This window comes from Rhinatrema bivittatum, chromosome 19, assembly GCF_901001135.1.
Source record: "Rhinatrema bivittatum chromosome 19, aRhiBiv1.1, whole genome shotgun sequence".
Lineage (NCBI taxonomy): Eukaryota > Metazoa > Chordata > Amphibia > Gymnophiona > Rhinatrematidae > Rhinatrema > Rhinatrema bivittatum.
Genome location: NC_042633.1, coordinates 24,986,540 through 25,008,137, shown reverse-complemented (window position 1 = coordinate 25,008,137; position 21,598 = coordinate 24,986,540). Strand labels below are relative to the sequence as shown.

The 21,598-nt window shown below is 43.8% G+C and overlaps 1 protein-coding gene across 1 annotated transcript; it reads right to left on the bottom strand.

Annotated features, from left to right (window-relative positions):
- Positions 1-1,707: 1,707 nt before the first annotated feature.
- On the bottom strand, positions 1,708-10,806 carry TSKS (testis specific serine kinase substrate). Its single transcript, XM_029584458.1, has 11 exons — positions 10,631-10,806; positions 6,674-6,878; positions 6,157-6,255; positions 5,985-6,068; positions 5,550-5,633; positions 4,686-5,026; positions 4,338-4,529; positions 3,505-3,663; positions 3,132-3,264; positions 2,836-2,960; positions 1,708-1,882 (listed from the first exon to the last, which is right to left on the bottom strand). Exons 1-11 carry the CDS (start codon positions 10,804-10,806, stop codon positions 1,708-1,710), a joined length of 1,773 nt encoding a protein of 590 aa, XP_029440318.1.
- Between the last annotated feature and the right edge of the window lie 10,792 nt (positions 10,807-21,598).

Sequence of the window (21,598 nt, the reverse complement as noted above, 5' to 3'; positions counted from 1 at the left end):
AGGACCCCTTTCTAGTGATCTCGTCGGGTGCGGTGTTTTTTTTTTTTGACCAGTGCCATCCTTTCTCCCAAGGGTGAATTCCGCCTTTCGTATCAATTGGACCATTTCTCTTCCGGCTTTTTCCCAGGAGGAGTGTGGGCCTGAGTATCGCACTCTCAGGTGCTTGGGCATGTGACAGCTTATTCTGCAGTATTTGGGGGTCACTAATGCTTTCCGCAAGTCAGACAGATTGTCCTTTTTGGAGGTGTGTGTGAAAGAGAGGCAGCCTCTAAGGCTACTCTGGCTCGCTTGATAAAGGAGACAGTTGCTTTGGCTTACTTGCTACGTGGCAAGAAGCCTCTGGAATTGGTGCACATACACTCCACCAGGGTGCAGTCTGTGTCCTGGGCGGAGGTGCATGCATTGGCACCGACCAATATTTGCAGGGCAGCCAATTGGCCTTCCCTGCATATCGTTGTTGAAGCATTATTGACTGCGGCACGGGAGGATATGGTTTACACTGCAAGGGTTCTTTGGGCCGCTCTTGCTTTGTCCTACCCACGTAAATGAAGCGTTAGTACTTCCCACTTGTCAGGGCTGGACGGGTGTAGCAGGATGAGAGGGAAGGAGAAGTTTCCTTACCTATTCATTTCCTTTCCATTAGTCCTGCTATACCAGTCCAGGACCCACCAAGAAAGTGAGGCTGTTCTGTTTAGGTATCTGATTCAAGGCTTTGGCCTTTTACCTTTCCTTGGTGCTTACACTTAGTTTGTTTTTCCTCCTTTCCTTGCGTTGTAGGTGGCAGGGAACTTCTCAGGTTTCTGGTTGAGATTTTGGCTATTCTGCAATTGAGGGGGTCTGCTCTGAAGCTTTATCAGAGGGATACTGCATTCCTGCTGCTGGTACCACCTCCTAAGGTAGTGGCTGTGATGTCACAGAGGAAAACAGTGCTGTCTGTCTCCATCTGCTGGTAGGGGGAAATAACCCACTTGTCAAGGGCTGGACTGGTGTAGCAGGACTAATGGAAAGGAAATTGAGGTAAGATTTCTCCTTTCCCTTTCCAATAGTACTAGGACTAGGGCACACCACATGAAACTAGCAAGTAGCAACTTTAAAACAAATTGGAGCCAGTTTTTTTTCCTACTTACTCTACAACCAAGCAGTGGAATCTGGTGCCAGAGGATGTAGTCACGGCAACTAGCATAGCAGGATTTTAAAAAGAGGATCTGACAAGTTTCTGGAGGAAAAGTCTATAAATAATAATTAGCCAGGTAGATTTAGGAGAGCCATCACATATCCCCTGGAGTGAGCAATAAGGAATGGAATCTACCAAGTCATGTCTAGTAATCTGAATTGGCTACTGTTGGAGATAGGATGCTGGGCTCGATGGAATTTTGGTCTGATCCAGCATGGCATGTCTTATGTTCACATTCATGACTCTTTCCCCCCCCCCCCCCCGCCCCCCCCTCTCTAAATACATGGATATCCCTGACACAGAACTGAGCGTAGTGGTGCTGCTACCTTCATGACCCCCTTATCCCATCCCCTTGAATACACAGGCCCTGGGTATCCCTGTTACAGAGCCAGGTCCACTGCTGCTAGAGCTGTCCCTTTCATCACTCTCTTTCCCCCATCACTGGCTGTCCCTGACATGGTCCATAAACATTCGTAGGGTTGTAGCTATGAACAGATCATCAGAAATCAGGAATTGGTTCTACTGAAGAACTTTTAATTTAATGACAAGGAGCTGCTATTTTGAACATTTCCATCAGGACAGGGCCTGCGTCTCTCGAGGGTCTCCTCAGTCTCCTTGACCAATGTCGGCTCTTCCGCTGACAATTTGCACAGCTGCTCTTGCATGGAGCACATCTTCAGGTAAATATCCTCCAGGTCCATCTTCTCTCTGCAGAGAGGAGGAGAAGGACAGGGCTCCGTCACTGTTGCTTTCTCTTCCCCTTTCTGGTCTCATCTGCTACCCGAGGCTTTACCAATGCCATTTTCAGGGACATTAGACCCTTGCAACCCAAGCTGGGTAACTTTTTCAGATAACTCAGTTTGTATGCAGGTGAGATTAAATAGGTGAATGAAAGTCACTACATGTGATAAAGAGAAACTTCATGAAAGCATGGCATATTTCAGGCCTTTAGAAGTTAGTACTGGATGACCAGGTACTGCCCAATAATAATTTACAATCTTAGCTAAAGGGATTTTAGAAAAACAATTGGCAGCAGTTAAACTCTTCATGGAGTTCAAGCAGTTGCCTCTTTGCGTACGCAGCAGCTGGTTCTGCTCTTTCCTCCTGTACTGCAATGCCATCAAGCTTTATATGCAATATGAGCAGTGCTGCCAGTGAAATGGGACTGTTCATTCCTGCTGCTGTTTTGACATAATCAAAGAGAGGCTGTAGGCATCAGGCAGAGTGTTCATAAAACTTCGGAGTTGCCTGTCCTTTAAAACCGCTTTGCTTTTTAGTTCTAGGCAGAACTGTTCATGTAGGTTTGCCATTCTCAACCTTAGCCTTTTGGGGTATGCTGCAGTTTAATGATGGGGAAGCCGTGAAGCCTTGGGCTGCCCACAAATGAGAACAGGTGGCCTGTTTGGTTCTGATCTGGGGTTAGTGTCCATCTACATTCAGTCCCCCTTGCTTAGACTGCCACAGGCACCAAGGTCATGTTTTCTGCAAGCGGTACCACTAAGAAAGGACTGAGGTCCCATTTTTACAGATCAGTTGAGCAACCTCTTTGAAAGTTCTCAGCCTCCTGGCATTGACATCCAAAACAAACTAGATCCCATCCAATCCACCCCCCCCCCCCTTCTGTTGGACAGCGAGAAACACTCCCAGCTCTGGGCACTCACTCGTTTTTCAGCCTCTGGCGGGACAGGAGGTTCTGCAGCCTCAGCGCATCATCATGGACAACTCGGAGGTCAGATCGCAACACCACCATCTGCATGTGTGCCTCCAGCGCCTGCCGCTCCAGCTCCTACGGAGGGAAATAATGCAAGGGAGAGAGAGAGAGAGCAACAGGCTTACCAAATTCATCACCCCTAGAAGGCACTGTATAGAAAGGCAGTACAAGGGCAATAAAACTGCTCTGCTAGGCCAGTGAAGATAAACTTTTTATTGAGTCTGTGCTAGATCGTTTTCATGGTACCAGTATTTTCTTTTGCAGTCGCTGACAGTTGGTACAGGTGCTGCGCTGGTTGAACAGTTTGATCTCCTCTAAGACGGGGACCAGTGCCTGGTCCATGGTCTGTTTCAAGTTCTCAGTGGTCGAGCCACTAGGGCTGGAAAAGAGGGAGGGGGGGAGAGAAAACAGACAGGGTACCCATCAGCTTCAGGATCTTGGGTTGGTGCCCTTTTGGTGTCACTCTTCAGCAGTCCCCCTAACCCCACAGGACAAGCTACTCCCATTCACTTGGAGCGTAATAAAAGTATTAACTTTCCTTCCTCTCCCCAAATAGCCATGTTCTAACCCCCATGATAGCCTCCACCTGTTCAGCATGAGGGATAGCTACTGCCGGTACCTGGGGCATCCGGTGCGCCCTAGGCCGGCATGCTCTGCTAAGTCAAGGTTTTTTGTCCCAGACAGCTGCCTGGAGATCTCCTCTGTCAGAGGCTTCATCTGCCACAGGCTTTCCACGTCTTTCTGGAGCTGAGAAAAGGAGCAGGAAATTCTCTTCATACTGCAAAAGAAAGGAAACAGTAAAAAGCATGACAAGTCAACGAAACACGAGCCTGAGCAAGACGAACTACAGCCAACCACAGCCAGAAGTGAAAGAGCTAAAGATGTGAGCACAACCAGCTGTACAGATGAGCCAGAGATTGAGGAGCAACTAGAGGCCAACCACAACCAGCCAAAGCCAGTCATGAACCGGCTCAAGGCAAACCATAATCTGCCAGAACCAATCATGAACCAAAGCTTGATATGGAGCAGCTAAAGCCAAATCAAAACCAGCCAGAATCAAAAGTAAAGCAGTTAGAGCCAATCATGAACCAGCTACATACAAACCTCAACCAGCCAGAGCCAGTCATCAAGCAGCTATGGCCAAACCACAACCAGCCAGACAGAGCCAGAAGTAGCTACAGATGAACCACAACTAGCCCGAGTCAGCCATGAAGCACCTAAATGTGAACCACGGCCTGCCAGAGCCTGAAGGGAAGCCGCTAAACACGACCCACAACTGGTCATTTCCAAATGTAAAGCAGCTACAAATGAGCCACAACCTGTAAGAGCCAAATATGAGCCAGAAAAAAAGGCAAACTATAACCAGCTAAGATCTACGTTTTTAGACTGCAGTTCCTGGAGGTCGGGTGTCCTGGAGCCAGTTCTCATTTCCCTCCCCTGCAATGGACGTACATGGTGGTGACACTATCCGTGTTGGACTGCAGTTCCTGGATGCTCTGTGCGATGAGGGCCTGCTCCTTCTGCGCTTGCTCCCACTGGGGTAGAAACAAGTCAAAGCGACTGCACATATGGGTAACCATCCTCAGGAGCTCCTTGTGTGACAAAATCTCCTGCTGGTTCCCCTCCGGTTCCCCCAGCTCCTCCCTGCCAAGAGAGAAAGATAGTATTACTCCCAGCTTCCTGCTAGCAAGCAAGAAAGATGGTATTACGACAGCCCCTCTCTGCCATGCAGTATTACCCCAGCGGCGAGACTAGCCAGTGTTACATTTAGCCTGCTATTGTTTATAAAACCTCCAGTACCTGACGGGGTGCAGGCTGGATTTCACGGTCTTGCTCTCCTCTGCAGCAGGAGTTCCAGCCTCCATGCTCTGCCATGTCTTCTGGGTCTCCGCCGAGTGCTGCAGCCCCGCAGTGGAGGTCAGCATCAGGTCCACAGCCTTGCTCAGCACCCTGGTCCAAGTGTCCTCCGCGCTGGCCATGGCTCCTGCCAGCTCTGCAGGGCTGAAGGCCGCCGCCATGCTGCGCCTGGCCGTTCTCGCGGCCACTGCTGCCATCTTCTCCAGCTCCTTCTGCTGACTCTCGTACTTTGCAAACAGCTGCTGCCTCACCACCACTTCCTCCTGCAGGGAATTCAGTCTTTCCTGCGAAGGAAGAATGAGCAGCAGGTCACTGCATCTCATAGGGGAGAGAGGCCCCTCCAGCTTAACCATGCCAGCCACAGGCACCTTATGCTTTTGCCTTCTAGCGGCTCCTGCATGTTCACTGCTAAGACTCTAGCTCCCCGTGTTTTTTTTGTAGCGCACATGTCAGCTGGGTGCAGTCTGCATGAGCAGCTCTTGGAAGGGAAGCAGTTAACTGGTGTAGGATGGTGGAAGTTTCTTTTATTGTACTCTGCCAAAAAAAAACCAAACCAGCCATTCGGCCTGGCAGAACAAACAATTTTTAAAAGTGCATAAAAAGACTGGCAGGAATAGTTCTGCCTCCTCGGGGAAAGAGACGCAGTGCTCAGTAAAAGGGCAACTTTCTGATAGGCCCCTTCTGTCGTCATCTGCTAGCATCAGAAGAGAAAGCGGTTTGGCAGTAGGACGTAGGACTTTGGGCAGGCTGGAAGCATGCTTGACATAGAGGAAGGACACTTTTGTACTTCACTCATGGTCACGTTACCTCCAAGACCTGGGCGCTCTCCCTCAGGGTGCTGACCTTCTTCTCCGCATCTTCCACAGACTTTTTCACCTTCTGACAGGTCTTCTGCACACACAAAGAAAGAGAAAAAGATTGACACCACCCATGCGCTCCCACCTCACTGCATTTTAGAGTGGCAGGGCTCAGTCTTAGCCTGCATGAAAGGGACAAGCAGACTCCCAGCTCCAGGTGCCTTTTTGGGCGCTGAGTTTCTTCGTTGGCTCAGATGCAACCCAACTCTGAGAACGTCTTTCAGTGGAACTCAACTTTGCTCCAGTGAGGCTCCCTCAGACAGAGAGCTGCACACATCAGACCTACAGGACCGGGCCATGGGCCAGAGTGATTTTGTACACACACATGCTGCCTCTCTGGTGGGAACGAAGGCCTGCCTAGGAGGAGTCCACTCACACACCGTACCTCCAGTTTTCTATAGTAGGTCTCCAACTCCTCTGCTTCCTGATGCCTGAGCTCCAGGTTTTCACATAAGGCCGCACACTCGCTCTGTAAGGAGATGATTACACTGAATGAAGAGTCTCCTATGCACAGCAGTGAGAGCACAGCAGAAGGATGGGGGAGCCCAACCACCTACCTCCAGGTTTTTCACGTGTTCGCTCAGGTCGGCTGATCTTTTTGTCAGGTCAGTGATGGAATCCTTGGCTTTCATCAGGCACTTGCTGAAGTCTGTCTCCTGCAAAGAAAAGGCAGAAAGAATCTTTAAAAAGAGGCACAGCCCTTCATGAGCAGCTGTTGGAAGTGAAGCCAGGCCTAAGCACCCCATGGGGCCGAGTTTTCGAACAGAACAAGCCTTCTCCCGGCCACAGCGTGGGCCCTTGGCTGTTCTAAAATCGACACCTCCGCCTGACCCATCCCTAAAGCTGCAGTACAGTTAGCTTCACTCAAACGCATTTCCACCAGCCAGAAGCCATCAGCTCATCCCTGCCCACTGCAGACTTCGTTTCACCCGAGCAGAAAGCAGCTGCCCTGTTGATTATGTTTTTAGGGATTTGGTCAAACGCTGTTATTCTACAAGAAGAGGTGGCAAAGTGCCCTTTTCTCACAGTCGGCAACCTGACTGGCAGCCCAGCGGGCTGGGTTCAATTCCTTACCATGGCGAACTCCTCTTCGGACTCGGGCTGCAGCAAGGCCCCAAGATTCTCGCTGGCTGAGCCGGAGCCATCTTCGGTCGTCTCGCTCTCTGTGGTCTCGTTGTCCACCTCGGCCAGATTCAGGACCGACACGTTGGTGCAGGCGGACGAGCGCTTCAGCTGCAGGCGCCACTGCATGCAGTCGTCGGCCTTGCCGGTCTCCACCCTGGAAGCAACAGGTCACTTCTCTCAAACATCCTAGTTAGAAGGCCTTCAGTTCACTGGTCTCAATAAAGGAGAGCTGCCCACTGTGTTAGAGGGCAAGGGACACCCGTCTTTTTCTTAGACTGGGATTACATGAAAATATATTATGCGCACATCCAGGGTTCATCCTCATGCACCCATATCTATATGAGAGTGATAAAGGGAGAGCCTCAGGGATCAGTCCTTGGGCTGGATCCGTTCAATGTCTTTCTGAGCAATAGTGCCAGTGCGTTAGAAGGATAAGTTTGTCCTAACATAAGAAAATGCCATACTGGGTCAGACCAAGAGTCCATCAAGCCCAGCATCCTGTTTCCAAAAGTGAATTAATAGCAGTTTATGGATTTTTCCTCTAGGACCTTATCTAAACCTTTTTAAACCCAGTTACACTAACTGCTGTAACCACATCTTCTGGCAATGAATTCCAGAGTTTAACTACCCGTATGTACTAAGTGAAAGAATTTTCTTCGATTTGTTTTAAATTACGTACTTAAATTAATTAAGTTACTTGCTAACTTCATGGAGTACCCCCAGTCCTTCTATTATCTGAGAAAGTAAATAACCAATTTGCATTAACTTGTTCAAGTCCTTTCATGATTTTGTAGATTTCTATTATATCCCCCCTCAGCCGTCTCTTCTCCAAACTGAACAGCCCTAACCTCTTTAGCCTTTCCTCATAGGGCAGCTGTTCCATTGATCGCCCTTCTCTGTACCTTCTCCATCACAACTATATCTTTTTTGAGATGCGGTGACCAGAATTGTACACACTATTCAAGGTGCGATCTCACCATGGAGCGATACAGAGGCATTATGACATTTTCCATTTTATTTGCCATTTCCTTCCTAAAAATTCCTAACATTCTGTTTGCTTTTTTGATGGCCACAGCACACTAGGCCTACGTTTTCAATATATTATCCACTATGATGCCTAGATCTCTTTCCTGGGTGGTAGCTCCTAAGATAGACCCTAACATTGTGTAACTACAGCAAGGGTTATTTTTCCCTATATGCATCACTTTGCATTTGTCCACATTAAATTTCATCTGCCATTTGGATGCCCAGTCTTCCAGTCTCGCAAGGTCCTCCTACAATTCATCACAATCCGCTTGTGATTTAACTACTCTGAACAATTTTGTATCATCTGCAAATTTGATCATCTCACTGGTCGTACCCCTTTCCAGATCATTTATAAATATATTGAAAAGGGTCCCAATACAGATCCATGAGGCACTCCACTGCCCGCTCCTCCCTTCCACTGAGAAAATTGACCATTTAATCCTACTCTCTGTTTCCTGTCTTTTAACCAGCTTGCAATCCACAAAAGGACATTGCCTCCTATCCTGTGACTTTTTTTAGTTTTCTTAGAAGCCCTTCATATGGGGCTTTGTCAGGCACCTTCTCAAAATCCAAATACACCACCCCTACTGGTTCACCTTTATCCACATGTTTATTCACCTCTTCAAAAAAAATGTAGATTTGTGAGGCAAGACTTCCCTTGAGTAAATCCATGTTGGCTATGTCCCATCAAACCATGTCTATCTAAATGTTTTGTGATTTTAGGTTAGGTTAGGGCTGTTCAGCTTGGAGAAGAGACGGCTGAGGGGGGATATGATGGAGGTCTTTAAGATCATGAGAGGTCTTGAAGGAGTAGATGTGACTCGGTTATTTACACTTTTGAATAATAGAAGGACTAGGGGGCACTCCATGAAGTTAGCAAGTAGCACATTTAAGACTAATCGGAGAACATTCTTTTTTCACTCAATGCACAATAAAGCTCTGGAATTTGTTGCCAGAGGATGTGGTTAGTGCAGTTAGTGTAGCTGGGTTCAAAAAAGGTTTGGATAAGTTATTGGAGAAGTCCATTAATGGCTATTAATCAATTATACTTAGGGAATAGCCACTGCTATTAATTGCATCAGTAGCATGGGTTCTTCTTAGTGTTTGGGTAATTGCCAGGTTCTTGTGGCCTGGTTTTTGGCTTCTGTTGGAAACAGGATGCTGGGCTTGATGGACCCTTGGTCTGACCCAGCATGGCAATTTCTTATGTTCTTATAACAGATAATACTAAGATCTGCAACAAAGGGAATAGACAGCGTGAGAAGTGATCTAAGAAAGCCTCATCACTGGTTGAATGCTTGGTAGCTAAGATTCAGTGCACAAAGATGTAGTCATGTATTTGGGGGGAGCAGACATCAAAGGGAGCAGTACCCAGTGGGGAATAAGATGCTGATGTATGCCAAGCAGCAATGTGACCTGGGGTGATCATGTACGATGTCAAGGTAGTGAGTGTGTGATGTACTTGAGTGCATAGGGAAAAGCATAACCAGCGGTAAAAGAAGGTAATAATGCCTCGGTATAAGTCACTGGCATGACTTTACCTAGACTATTGTGTCTGGTGATGCAGGTCGTACTGCTGAATGGATATAGATAGGGTGGAGGAAGTCCAAAGAAAAGTTACCAAAATGACGCAGGGACTGCACCAAAAGCTATAGGAGATGAGACTCAATGATCTAAATCTGTATACTCTAGAAAAGGGAGGGGGGAGGTAATAGAGACATTTACACATGTGAAAGGTATAAATAATGCACAAGGAGGCAAGAATACTGTCGAACAAGTGGCTATAAGTTGAAGCTCCAAGGGTGTTGCCTGCAGCCAATTTCAATAACAAGGGGATAGAGACAGGAGCAACATGAGGAAAACTTTCTACACAGAAAGGGGCCAATGCAATATTGTGCGCTCCGGCTAGCGCACAGGTTAGTCCCGTGATTGGACGCGTGGTTTGGATATGCTAGGCTAACACCCGATGCAAACAGGAGATTAGTGCATCCACAACGCGCATCCAAACATGCTCGTAGTGAATGGCACTCGTTACATGTAAATGCCACGGAGATGAGGCTGGTAGCTATTGCCCCAACGCAAAAAATCACCGCGCGCCCGACACGCCCGTTTTTAGATGCACAAATTAACGCCATCGCCGGAGATGGCGGTTAAGTCTTGATGTGCCTCGGGGCCTCAACAAAAGCAGAAGTTACTGCTTTTCTGTGGTTCCTCTGCCTTAGTATCGTCCTACGTTCCTCCTACTTGGTATCGTCCCGATCCTAAGTCGGAGGAACCACAGGAAGCAGCATGAAAAAAAATACCTTGACGGCAGTTACGAGTGTCCGTTTTCCTAACCTGTGGCTGGGTGCAGATTAGGAAAATGGACGTTTGTTAATTGAATGTCCGTTTTCCTAACCCAACCACAGCTACATCTCCTGGGCGGCCAGTGCCATGGGCATCCTAGGGACGCACAATATACCCCTTGCGTGTCCTTTTTAACGTGGCAGCTCAAATGCCTATGGCATCGGGCACCCAGGAGAAGGGGGATGGGCGCGCGTTGAAAAAACATACGCCCAATTTGGACGCGCATGTTTTTCACGCTTGATATTGCATTGGCCCCAGAGCGTGATGGATGCATGGAACCAGCCTCCCAGGGGAGGTGGTGATTAAAAAAAACAAAAAAAAAACAACTTACAGAATTCAAGAAATGCCTGGGTGAAGCACTGAGGATCGAAGAAGGAAGGGGAAAAGCAGATCCGCTAAGGTGTATGGCATTGCACCAGACCCAAAATTGGGAAGACTGGATGGGCCTTCTGCTTCTTGGGTTCTGTCACATATTCCATGCAAAGTGTAACACCCACTCAACCATCCTAGGCAGCCACCGCCCACCTCACTTACCCATGGAATGAGACTGCCTTCTTTCTCCTAACAAACATTCTCAGTTTCTCCATCTTCGGCTGCTGCTCGGCGGTCAGTGGTACCTCTGGCAGCAGCTTGGTGTCAGTACACGGCTGGTCTCCTATCTGATTAATCTCCTGGCACTGCCAGATTGTCTTGAAGACGACTGGGGTCATTCTTGCAAAAATAGAACAGATTTCCTTTTCCTCGGCTTAAACATAAAAATAGTCAGTCCCCCACATCCTTCTGGGTACATAGACAAATGAGTTTCTCCTTGACACGGTGTAGTAGGGGTTCTTAGTGACGTCACAATGTGTGAGGTAATAGTTGGTGATCACATGACCTTGCATGCTGAACGGTGACATCACTCATAGCTGAAAGCAGAATTTCTCCACAGGGAAGTGAGGAGTTGAAAGTATTACACTTTCCAGCTCTTGGAAACCAGATCTTTTTTTTTTATATTTGAATATTATAAAACTCTACATTGTTGTTAATTAAGAAAGTCCAGTTTGATTCAGTAATATAACATGCCTTATTTTGAATGATAGAAAATAGGAGTCTATGCATACATAGTGCACAAAAGTATTTATTACTATAAATGTATTCAGTCAAAAAGACAGATCTAAGCCTAACCATTAAAAAATATAAACCTGTCCTATGGCTCAACACTTCGCTAACCCTGTGCTGTCCCTTATATTTCTTTAAATCCGTGGCTTCTGACACAATAGCACTTATCAGTTGGAAACCTTTGGGGGTATTTTTGCCTTCTCCACTTCTCAGTTCTCTCCAGGACCTTTCCTTCTATCTACCTTGCACCTGGCTCTTCTGTGATTCAGGTTCACCTTCTGTTTTATTTGACTCCAGTACTGACTCCAGTACTGCTTTACATTTTTCTGTATTTCACTTCCTGACTTCTTTGTTTTGTTCTGTCTTATTTTATTTATTTAATTAAAATATTTCTTACCCATGCCCTCCAAAGTTCAGGGCAGGGAACAAGGTAATATACATAATAGTAAAAATCCTGAAAAAATGTTAAAACCTAGTTAAAACAATGTACACATGCCAACATAAAAGCAAGCACAATTCAGCTGATGACTTACTTCCCCAAAAATCTATATGGGTAGTAATCCCATGTGTGTTGGGTAAGAGTATAGTGATAGGAGTATACTACCATCTACCTGGTCAAGATGGTGAGACAGATGATGAAATGCTAAGAGAGATCAGGGAAGCTAACCAATTTGGCAGTGCAGTAATAATGGGAGATTTCAATTACCCCAATATTAACTGGGTAAATGTAACATCAGGACTTGCTAGAGACATAACATTCCAGGATGGAATAAATGACTGTTTCATGGAGCAATTGGTTCGGGAATCAATGAGAGAGGGAGCTATTTAGATTTAAATTTTAGTGGAACACAGGATTTGGGAGCGAGGTAATGGTGGTAGGGCCACTTGGCAATAGTTGAAATTTCATCATATTATGATCACTAACGACTGGAAGGGCGACTATGTAAATCTACAGTTCTAAAATTACATTTTCAAAAGGGAAACTTTGATAAAATGAGGAAAATAGTTAGGAAAAAACTGAAAGGTGCAGCTGCAAAGGTTAAAAATGTACAACAGGGGTGGACATTGTTTAAAAATACAATCTTATCAGAGGCCCTAGATGTTACGGGCACTCTGCGGGATAATTGGCCGGGGGTTTTCCCTTTTCGGTGGGCGGCAGACACTTTAAAATATTTAGGTATTCATATACCTCATAATTTGAGCAGTTTCTATAATGCCAACATTCATCCCCTGCTCACCAAAACTTTAGACACACTCAAAAGGTGGACATCCTTACCTCTGTCGCTAATGGGACGTGTACACCTCTTCAAAATGATACTCCTACCGAAATGGCTATATGTTCTTCAGCTGGCCCCTCTCTGGATTTTAAAAACGGACCACCTTCGACTTCAATGTGCCCTGCGCTCCTTTCTTTGGAAGGACAAGAAAGCTAGAATACCCTTGGCAGTACTCATGGGCTCGCGCGAAAAAGGGGGTCTGGGATGCCCCAATTTAGAACTCTACAATATAGCCTGTGGGGTACGACATATCAGAGATTGGATCTCAGGACTATCCAATTTGACCCCACAGACTTATCTACTAGAATGGTATGGTGTCCGGACATTAAACCCCTTAGTACAAATTCCTGCCCAGATGGTTCCCCATTATCTGAAACCACAAATCCTTCTTGGCCTGTGCAGAAAAACATGGCATCTCTTATGTAAAATGGGGGGACTCTCCAACCTACAACTCAGGTTTCTAACGATTACAGGGCATGATCTTTTTCCACCAGGGACTGGAGGAGGAGCTTTTCAACGCTGGAAGCGTTTGGGGCTTACTTATATCTCTGATCTTTATGATGGACGGTCGGGAACCCTTCTTTCCTTCCCAGCTCTCCAACAAAGATTCCTATTGCCCAGCAGTGATCATTTTGCGTATCTACAGATTTCCCATTTTCTCCACGCCGGAGAGAATCGGTTGGAGGATACCTCAACTGTCCAGAAATTGGGGGATTTAGTGCAACCGGGGAATAGTAACAAACATAAAGTTTCCCACATTTACAAGGAACTGCTTGTATATTCGGTAGTAGATATACTCACCATACCCTATGGGAGGTGGCGGGAATGGGCTTTGTTCTCTTTAACCTATGCTGAATTTGTGGTCTGTTTTCAAGATATCCCTATGTTGTCAGAAAACGTACTCTTGCAAGAAACCCAGTACAGATTTCTCTGGCTCAGTTACATTACTCCTAAAAGGGCTTACCAAATGACAATTACAATATCCTCCCACTGTCGTCGGTGTGGAGATGACAATAGTACTTTTTTTCACTGCTTCTGGGATTGCACGAAAATCTCGAGATTTTGGAAACAGGCGTGTAAAGCATGCTCGTCTTTTCTAGGGCGGTCACTTCCACCAGATCCAAATCTATGGTTATTTGGTTCGGTACATTGTCTGCCAGGGCCTCTTTCTGACCCCGAGAGGCTTATGATATGTAGAGCGGGGTTGGTGGGGAAACAATTAATACTAGCTACTTGGTTGGAAGTTTCTGCCCCCTGTTATGAAAGCTGGTTCCAAAAGATGGTTCGACTCTGCTCTATGGAGCATGCCCTTAACACTGTGGCAATGCCAAAGAGATCTGTACACACAAAACAAATTTGGGCGGCATTCACAAAATATCTGACTCCGAAGACAGGGACTACCTGGGACCCATGGACTGGGGACTTGACAAACTGATTCGTAAGGCAACGCTGGATCTCCCCAACGCAAAGAGCGAGAAGGAAGACTGCAGCGCATCTTCTTCAGGACATGTATATACAGTGCGCCTTCTCATCTGAACTTTAAAAAAAAAAAAAAAGATAGAGGAGAGCCATTTACCATCTGGACTCCATCCGAGGGAGGGGAGGGGGGCAGGGAGGGACAGAGTACACAATTCTGGGTTTTTGTTCATTGTTAAGAGACATTTGTTAAGAGGCATCCCGTTAATGTTCAACTGCTTATTGTCTTATTATTGAAAAATCTGAATAAAGACAGTTTAAAAAAAAAAATACAATCTTAGAAGCGCAGTCCATGCATTAAGAAAGGTGGGAGGAAGGCAAAACAAATACCAGCATGGTTAAAAGGATCCATCTGAAGAAAATAGGAAAAAGCATAAGCATTGTCAAGTTAAGTGTAAAATATTGATAAGGCAGGCTAAGAGAGAATTTAAAATGAAGTTGGCCATAGAGGCTAAAACTCGTAATAAATATATCCAAAGCAAGAAATCTGTGAGGAAGTTGGTTGGACTGTTAGATGACTGAGGGGTTAAAGGGGCTCTTAGGGAAGATAAGGCTATTGCAGAAAGACGAAATGAATTCTTTGCCTCCGTGTTTACTAATGAGGATGTTGGGGAGATACTGGTTCCAGAGATGGTTTTCAGGGGTGATGATTCAGATGCACAGAACCAGAGCACTGTGAACCTGGAAGGTGTAGTAGGCCGGATTGACAAGCTAAAGAGTAGCAAATCACCTGGACTGGATGGTATGCACCCCAGGGTTCTGAAAGAACTAAAAAATGAAATTTCAGACCTATTAGTAAAAATTTGTAACCTATCATTAAAATCATCCATTGTACCTGAAGACTAGAGGGTGGCCAATGTAACCCCAATATTTAAAAAAGGCTCCAGGGGCAATCTGGGTAACTATAGACCAGTGAGCCTGACTTCAGTGCCGGGAAAAATAGTGGAAACTATTCTAAAGATCAAACTCGTAGAGCATATAGAAAGACATGGTTTAATGGAACACAGTCAGCATGGATTTACCCAAGGCAATTCTTTCCTCACAAATCTGCTTCATTTTTTTGAAGGGGTTAATAAACATGTGGATAAAGGTGAACTAGTAGATGTGGTGTATTTGGATTTTCAGAAGGTGTTTGACAAAGTCCCTCGTGAGAGGTTTCTAAGAAAACTAAAAAGTCATGGGATAGGAGGCGATGTCCTTTCTTGGATTACAAACTGGTTAAAAGACAGGAAACAGCGAGTAGGATTAAATGGTCAATTTTCTCAGTGGAACCTCCACAGTTTTAAGCTCAAGTCTAACATTTTGAAAAAGTTGCAATGTGTTTAATATACAGTTTCAATGCACGTTTCAGCACTTTAATGGAAAATTGAGAGACTGGTTTTACAAAAAAAAATAAATAAATAAAAGGAAGATAATAGACCAGTGATTGTACCGACCGGTCAATTAGTTTCTGTTAAATATCAGTTTCTATGCCGGTGCTGCGGTCTTATCTTTTGATACAAAAATTTTTTCTACAGTCATTACTATAAACTAAAATGTCATAGTAATTTTAATCTAACCAAATTCGTACAACTACTTGGGGAAACTGCAAACTAGCAGATTATGTCCTAACTATCACTAAAGTCAACTACTTTTTAAGAAAAAAAGACATCAACCAACCAGGAGTGGTATCAGAAATTTGTGTAGTGCTTCCAATCTCATGGGCTCTTGCCCTTACAGGGCTGCAGCCCCTCTCCTGTATAAGCACTGTTGGATCACGTCACTTACCAACTCTCTGGTGGCTTGTCTATTATAAAATTTTTATGTTTTTTTTAATTTCTTTAAAGTGCAAAAAAACGCATCCCTTAAATTACCCGTATTTTTGTTAAAAATTCACACTTCACCCTTCTATGAATCACAAATTGTACTTATCTCTTCAACTGCGAATTAATCGCATGAATAGTGGCTGATTCGCCTGCATGAATCGCCCAACATTGACAATGTTTCGGCGCGCTCCCCGCGCCTGCTTCAGGGGCTTTCAATGGTACTCAACTGCTTCTAAAAAGGAACATGAATATAATAATTCTTTAACCTTAAACAAAACTTTAGTCAAGACATATGCAACAAAACTTACGATTCAGCTGAACGTGAAACTTTCCCATTTAAATATGGCGCACAAACGCCGGTTTGCCGTCTCTACCGGATGTCAGCTGTTTTTGTACTCAGGACGTGGATAGCAATCCAACCTATCAACTACAAGTAAACTGTCCAGTCTACTTCTTTATTAAGCCCCGCAGGAGCAACAGTATCCAACTTAAAGATCCATCGCTGTTCTCGTTGTAACAAACAGAGATTTAAATCCCCTCCCCGCTCATCCGGCTCGACACTATCCAGGACTGTGCAAAATAAACTTTCAAAGCTATGAGATTTTTCAACGCAATGCTGCACTAACGGGGCTTCCAATCTGCCCCGTTTCATTGCGCTCTTGTGCTCTATTAGACGTATTTTCAGTGGTCTTGTGGTTTTTCCTACGTATATGAGCCCACATGGGCACCATATAGCGTAGACTACATTTCTTGAGACACATGATGTTTTTCTTATAGGTTTAAATTTTCTTAATTTTTCTAAAGGAATGTCAATATTAGTATGGGCTAATGGGCACAATGCACAGGAACCACATGGGAAATGTCCATTTCCTTCTAATGGTCTTTCTTTTTTGACCTTAAAATGTGAACTGACCACCTGGTCTTTGATGTTAGACCTTCTTTTGAATGCTATAAGGGGCTGTGCTTCAAAAGCTGTGTGCACTTGTAAAACATTCCAATGACGTCTAATACTACGTACTACCTCATTTACTCCCAAAGAGTATGGCAATACACATGTTAACCGGTTAGTGGATGATTTTTTTCTTGATTGTAATAAATGCTCTCTATGATTCCATCTTGCTCATTTACAGGCTCTTCTCACCACAGCTAACGGGTAACCCCTGTCTACAAATCGTTGACTCATTTCTTGCGCTCTTAGCTTATATTCCTGTACTGTTGAACATAACTTCCTGAGCCTCAAAAATTGCCCAAAAGGGATACTGTTACGCAAAATTAGTGGATGACAACTGGAATATTCTAATATTGTATTTCGATCGGTTGGCTTTTGAAAGATTGTAAAAAAGAAATTTTTTCTTTTTAATGAAATCTTTATATCCAAAAATGAAACAGATGATTTATCAAGATTATAAGTAAACTGTAAAGCTTGCTCACAAGAATTTAACCAGACAATAAATTCTTCAAAAAGACTCTCAGTCCCTTGCCACACTATGAAAATGTCATCGATGAAATGGCGCCACACCAAGATGTTACTCTTATAAGGAGAAGTATCTATCCATCTTGCCTCAAAATTTCCTACGTACAGACTCGCAACACTGGGGGCCATGGTGGCCCCCATTGCTGTTCCTCCTACCTGTTGGTAATAATTATTTTCAAAAAGAAAAAAATTTTTTGTTAAAGCCAAACTGGCTAATTCTATGATAAAAGATACAGGTGGTCGAATGGGTATTGTCTGTGCTGTTAATCGTGCATGGAGTACCTCCAATGCTGCTTCCTGAGGTATATTCGTGTACAAAGACACGATGTCTATTGTTGCTAGTAATACCTCTTCTGAGGGAACATGGAAGGTTTCCAAAAACTGTATTAATTCCCCTGAGTCACGTACATAAGACGGTAGGGTGGGTACCAACGGTCGCAAAAAAGCGTCTACATACTGGGAAAGCGGTTCCAAAAGTGAACCCCGAGAGGAAATAATTGGACGCCCTGGCGGATTCTCCAGCCTTTTATGAATTTTTGGAAGGTGATAGAAGGTTGGTACCCTAGGGTGCTCAACCTTCAAAAAACGAAATTCCCTTTTTGTTATCCAGCCCTGCAAAAAGGCTTCCTCCAATACGTTGTCAATATATACCTTTAGTTGTTTAGTGGGATCCTCTTCCAATTTTTTATAGAACTTATGATCAGCTAACTGTCTTAAAGCTTCTTCTTTATAGAAATCTCGGTCCATCACTACCACCGCTCCTCCCTTGTCGGCACTTTTAACTACTAAAGATGAATCTTTTTTTATTTCTTGAAGTGTCCTGTGCTCTTGAGTTGTTAAGTTCCACAAACCCTTATTAGATGGTCTATGAATCTTATCTATATCCCTTTGTACTAACCTCGCAAAAGTATGTATAATGGGGTCTATGTTACCAAGCGGGCACCACGTAGACTTGGGAAAAACTACCGATTCATCAATTTCATTGCCCAGTGGTTGTTTGTCAAAAAACAATCTTAGTCGTAAGTTTCTCAAAAATCTTTGGAAAAATTTATTTATCTCAAAATGGTCAAATTGAACCGTAGGTACGTAAGTTAAGCCTTTCTCCAACAAGTGGACTTGATTATGAGTAAGAGAGCGTGAAGAAAGATTAATCACTGTGGAGTCACTGATCTCCCTTTCCCCTGCGACCGTGTCCACCTTTTCTGTTGTCTTTGGCCTATCGGTGGGTCCTGAGTATGTGGATGAAATCTGACCTTGCGATCTTGTTTCGGGTCTGTAAAAGGAGTAGTTGTCTGGCCACTCTCTCCTAAGACACTTTGTCCACGAGAAATCTCATCACCTGAGGAATCTTCTGAACTAGATTCAAAAGTTCTTTTTTGAACATATGTTCTTTTTAATTGTGGATTCATCCAATAATATATGGACCCTTTCTTATAGTCTTGTTCATCCCGGGTAAATTTATTCGTCTTAAATTGTTTTAATTCTTCTGTAAATTCATTGATAGTATCTTGGAACTCTTTCCATTTACTGTCAAAAGTTTCCAAATTTTGAATTTTGATTTTCTCAACAAGTTGTTCATGCTCTTTTTGCAAAGTTTCTGCTAATGTTTTAGCTCTTTCGATAACTAGCAGCATCAAATCTAAGGAACATTTATTGAGGATCTGGTTCCATTTAACCAGAAAATCCTCATGTTCCACATACAACTTGGGTTCTTTCATTATCCTCAAACCTCTTGGGATCCGTTGGACCCTGCAATATTCAATTAGGGTTCCATAATGTAAGTTGGTTCTAACTAACCTTTTATTTAGGCGGACCAAATTTTCCCAACTCTCTCCTTGATTACCTGGCAAAAACACAGCTGGAACTGATAAAACCTCCAATAGATGTGACTGTGAAAAGCTGAACGTATCATCCCATTGCATAGTCATTTTTGATTTTGGCCAATAAAGTTATATTCTACCCGAATCCAATAAATTATCTTCAAAACTGGCTCACTGCCCCAAAGTTTATAATCTAACCAAATTCGTACAACTACTTGGGGAAACTGCAAACTAGCAGATTATGTCTTAACTATCACTAAAGTCAACTACTTTTTAAGAAAAAAAGACATCAACCAACCAGGAGTGGTATCAGAAATTTGTGTAGTGCCCCTGAAGCAGGCCTCCCCGCGCTCCCCGCGCCTGCCCCTGAAGCAGGCGCGGGGAGCGCGCCGAAACATTGTCAATGTCGGGCGATTCATGCAGGCGAATCAGCCACTATTCATGCGATTAATTCGCAGTTGAAGAGATAAGTACAATTTGTGATTCATAGAAGGGTGAAGTGTGAATTTTTAACAAAAATACGGGTAATTTAAGGGATGCGTTTTTTTGCACTTTAAAGAAATTAAAAAAAACATAAAAATTTTATAATAGACAAGCCACCAGAGAGTTGGTAAGTGACGTGATCCAACAGTGCTTATACAGGAGAGGGGCTGCAGCCCTGTAAGGGCAAGAGCCCATGAGATTGGAAGCACTACACAAATTTCTGATACCACTCCTGGTTGGTTGATGTCTTTTTTTCTTAAAAAGTAGTTGACTTTAGTGATAGTTAAGACATAATCTGCTAGTTTGCAGTTTCCCCAAGTAGTTGTACGAATTTGGTTAGATTATAAACTTTGGGGCAGTGAGCCAGTTTTGAAGATAATTTATTGGATTCGGATAGTAATTTTAATTACATGATAATAAAAAGAATATTTTCATTTTACTATACAACTTCAAATATTGGGAATTAATCCTGTGCCAATATAGGTTACATCAACTAGTGATTTTTCTGGTCTAAACACTGTGGATCCCTAAAGGCTTAGAGGATGGAAATGAGGAAAAGAGTGCATGGGGGTAACTTGCTGGTGTGGCGGTCACTACCCTTAGCAGATGCATGGGGATTACTCCCCTTAACCAATAAGCCTTGATGCTGTTAATGCAACTCCATTATTGCTCTCTGCTTTAACGTAAGGGAGAAAAGAGGAATACGGGAATTAGATTCAAACAGCAACCAACAAGGACATTGAATTGTACAGTCTGGGAAAACAAGTAAGTATGGGGGTAACTCGCTGATAAGGCGGTTACTACCCTTAACCAATAAGCCTGATACTTTTGATACAACTCCCACATTGCTCTCTGCTTCAATGGCAAGGGGGAATTGGACTCAAACAGCAACCAACAAGGGCCCTGACTTTGGTGGTCTGGGAAACAGATAAGCATGGGGTAACCTGTATGGCACGGCAGATATTACCATAAGCTTTCTGGGCAGACTCGATGGACCATTTGGTCCTTTTCTGCCTGCAATATCTTTGTTTGCCCTAATCTATCACAATAGAAACATAGAAATGACGGCAGAAGAAGACCAATTGGCCCATCCAGTCTGCCCAGCAAGCTTTCACACTTATTTTCTAATAGGTATAGAAGAGGGATGTGATTGGTAGTTTAGAAGGAGAAGTAGGAAAGGTAAAAAAGTGGAGGGGGAGGGATGGTGTTCAGGGGTATTATAGAAGGAGAAGTATGAATGTTGCAGGTATTATAAAAGTGGAGGGTTTGAGGGTGGGTGTATCATAGAAGGGGAGGTATGACAACTGGAGTAATACAGAAGCAAAGATAAGATGGGGTATTATAGAAGTGGAGGTTTGAGGTTAGGGTTATTGAAGGTGCGAGATGGTGATTTGCGGTATTTCAATGGGGTATTTAGGAGTTCACCATCCCTCATCCTCATAAGTAAATGTTAATATAAGAGAATTACAATATAAAGTATAATGTGTATGGTTATTTTATTAATCATATAAATGGAAAAAAATCCAACCCACTTACCATATAACTTATATTATTGAAACATGAAGCCGAAAAATTTATTGGCACTTTTTTAGACAAATTTTAAACCAAACTCATTTCTAGGTGCCTATTTGTAAACCGTTGTGATGGTGCATTGCTAAACGACGGTATAGAAAAGTTTTTAAATAAATAAACAAATAAATAAATACCTCCATTTCTTTACTCCGATTACCATCTCTCCCCTTCTATAATATTGTCCCCCACCCTTGTATCTGCCCTTCTATAATATCCCAGATCACCATTCCTCCTTTCAATAAAGAAAGGGCTATTACAGAAGTGGAGGTATGAGGGTAGGAATATTATAGAATCGGAGGGATGGTGATCGGGAGTATTATTATAGAAGCGGAGATATGAGGGTGGGGTTTTCGGTATTATAGAAGTGGAGGTATGAGGGTAGGAATATTATAGAAGAGAAGGGATGGTGATGGGGTATTATAGAAGCGTAGAGGTTATTTATTTATTTATTATTTATTTGTTATTTTTATTATACCGAGTTTCATGATAGGAAT

Excerpts from the sequence above, each read along its gene's own strand:
- TSKS (XM_029584458.1), bottom strand. The coding sequence starts at position 10,806 with ATGACCCCAGTCGTCTTCAAGACAATCTGGCAGTGCCAGGAGATTAAT. Across the intron at positions 4,530-4,685 it reads TCCAGCCTGCACCCCGTCAG|GGAGGAGCTGGGGGAACCGG; the intron begins GTACTGGAGGTT and ends CTCTCTTGGCAG. Across the intron at positions 2,961-3,131 it reads GACTGCAAAAGAAAATACTG|GAGCTGGAGCGGCAGGCGCT; the intron begins GTACCATGAAAA and ends TTCCCTCCGTAG.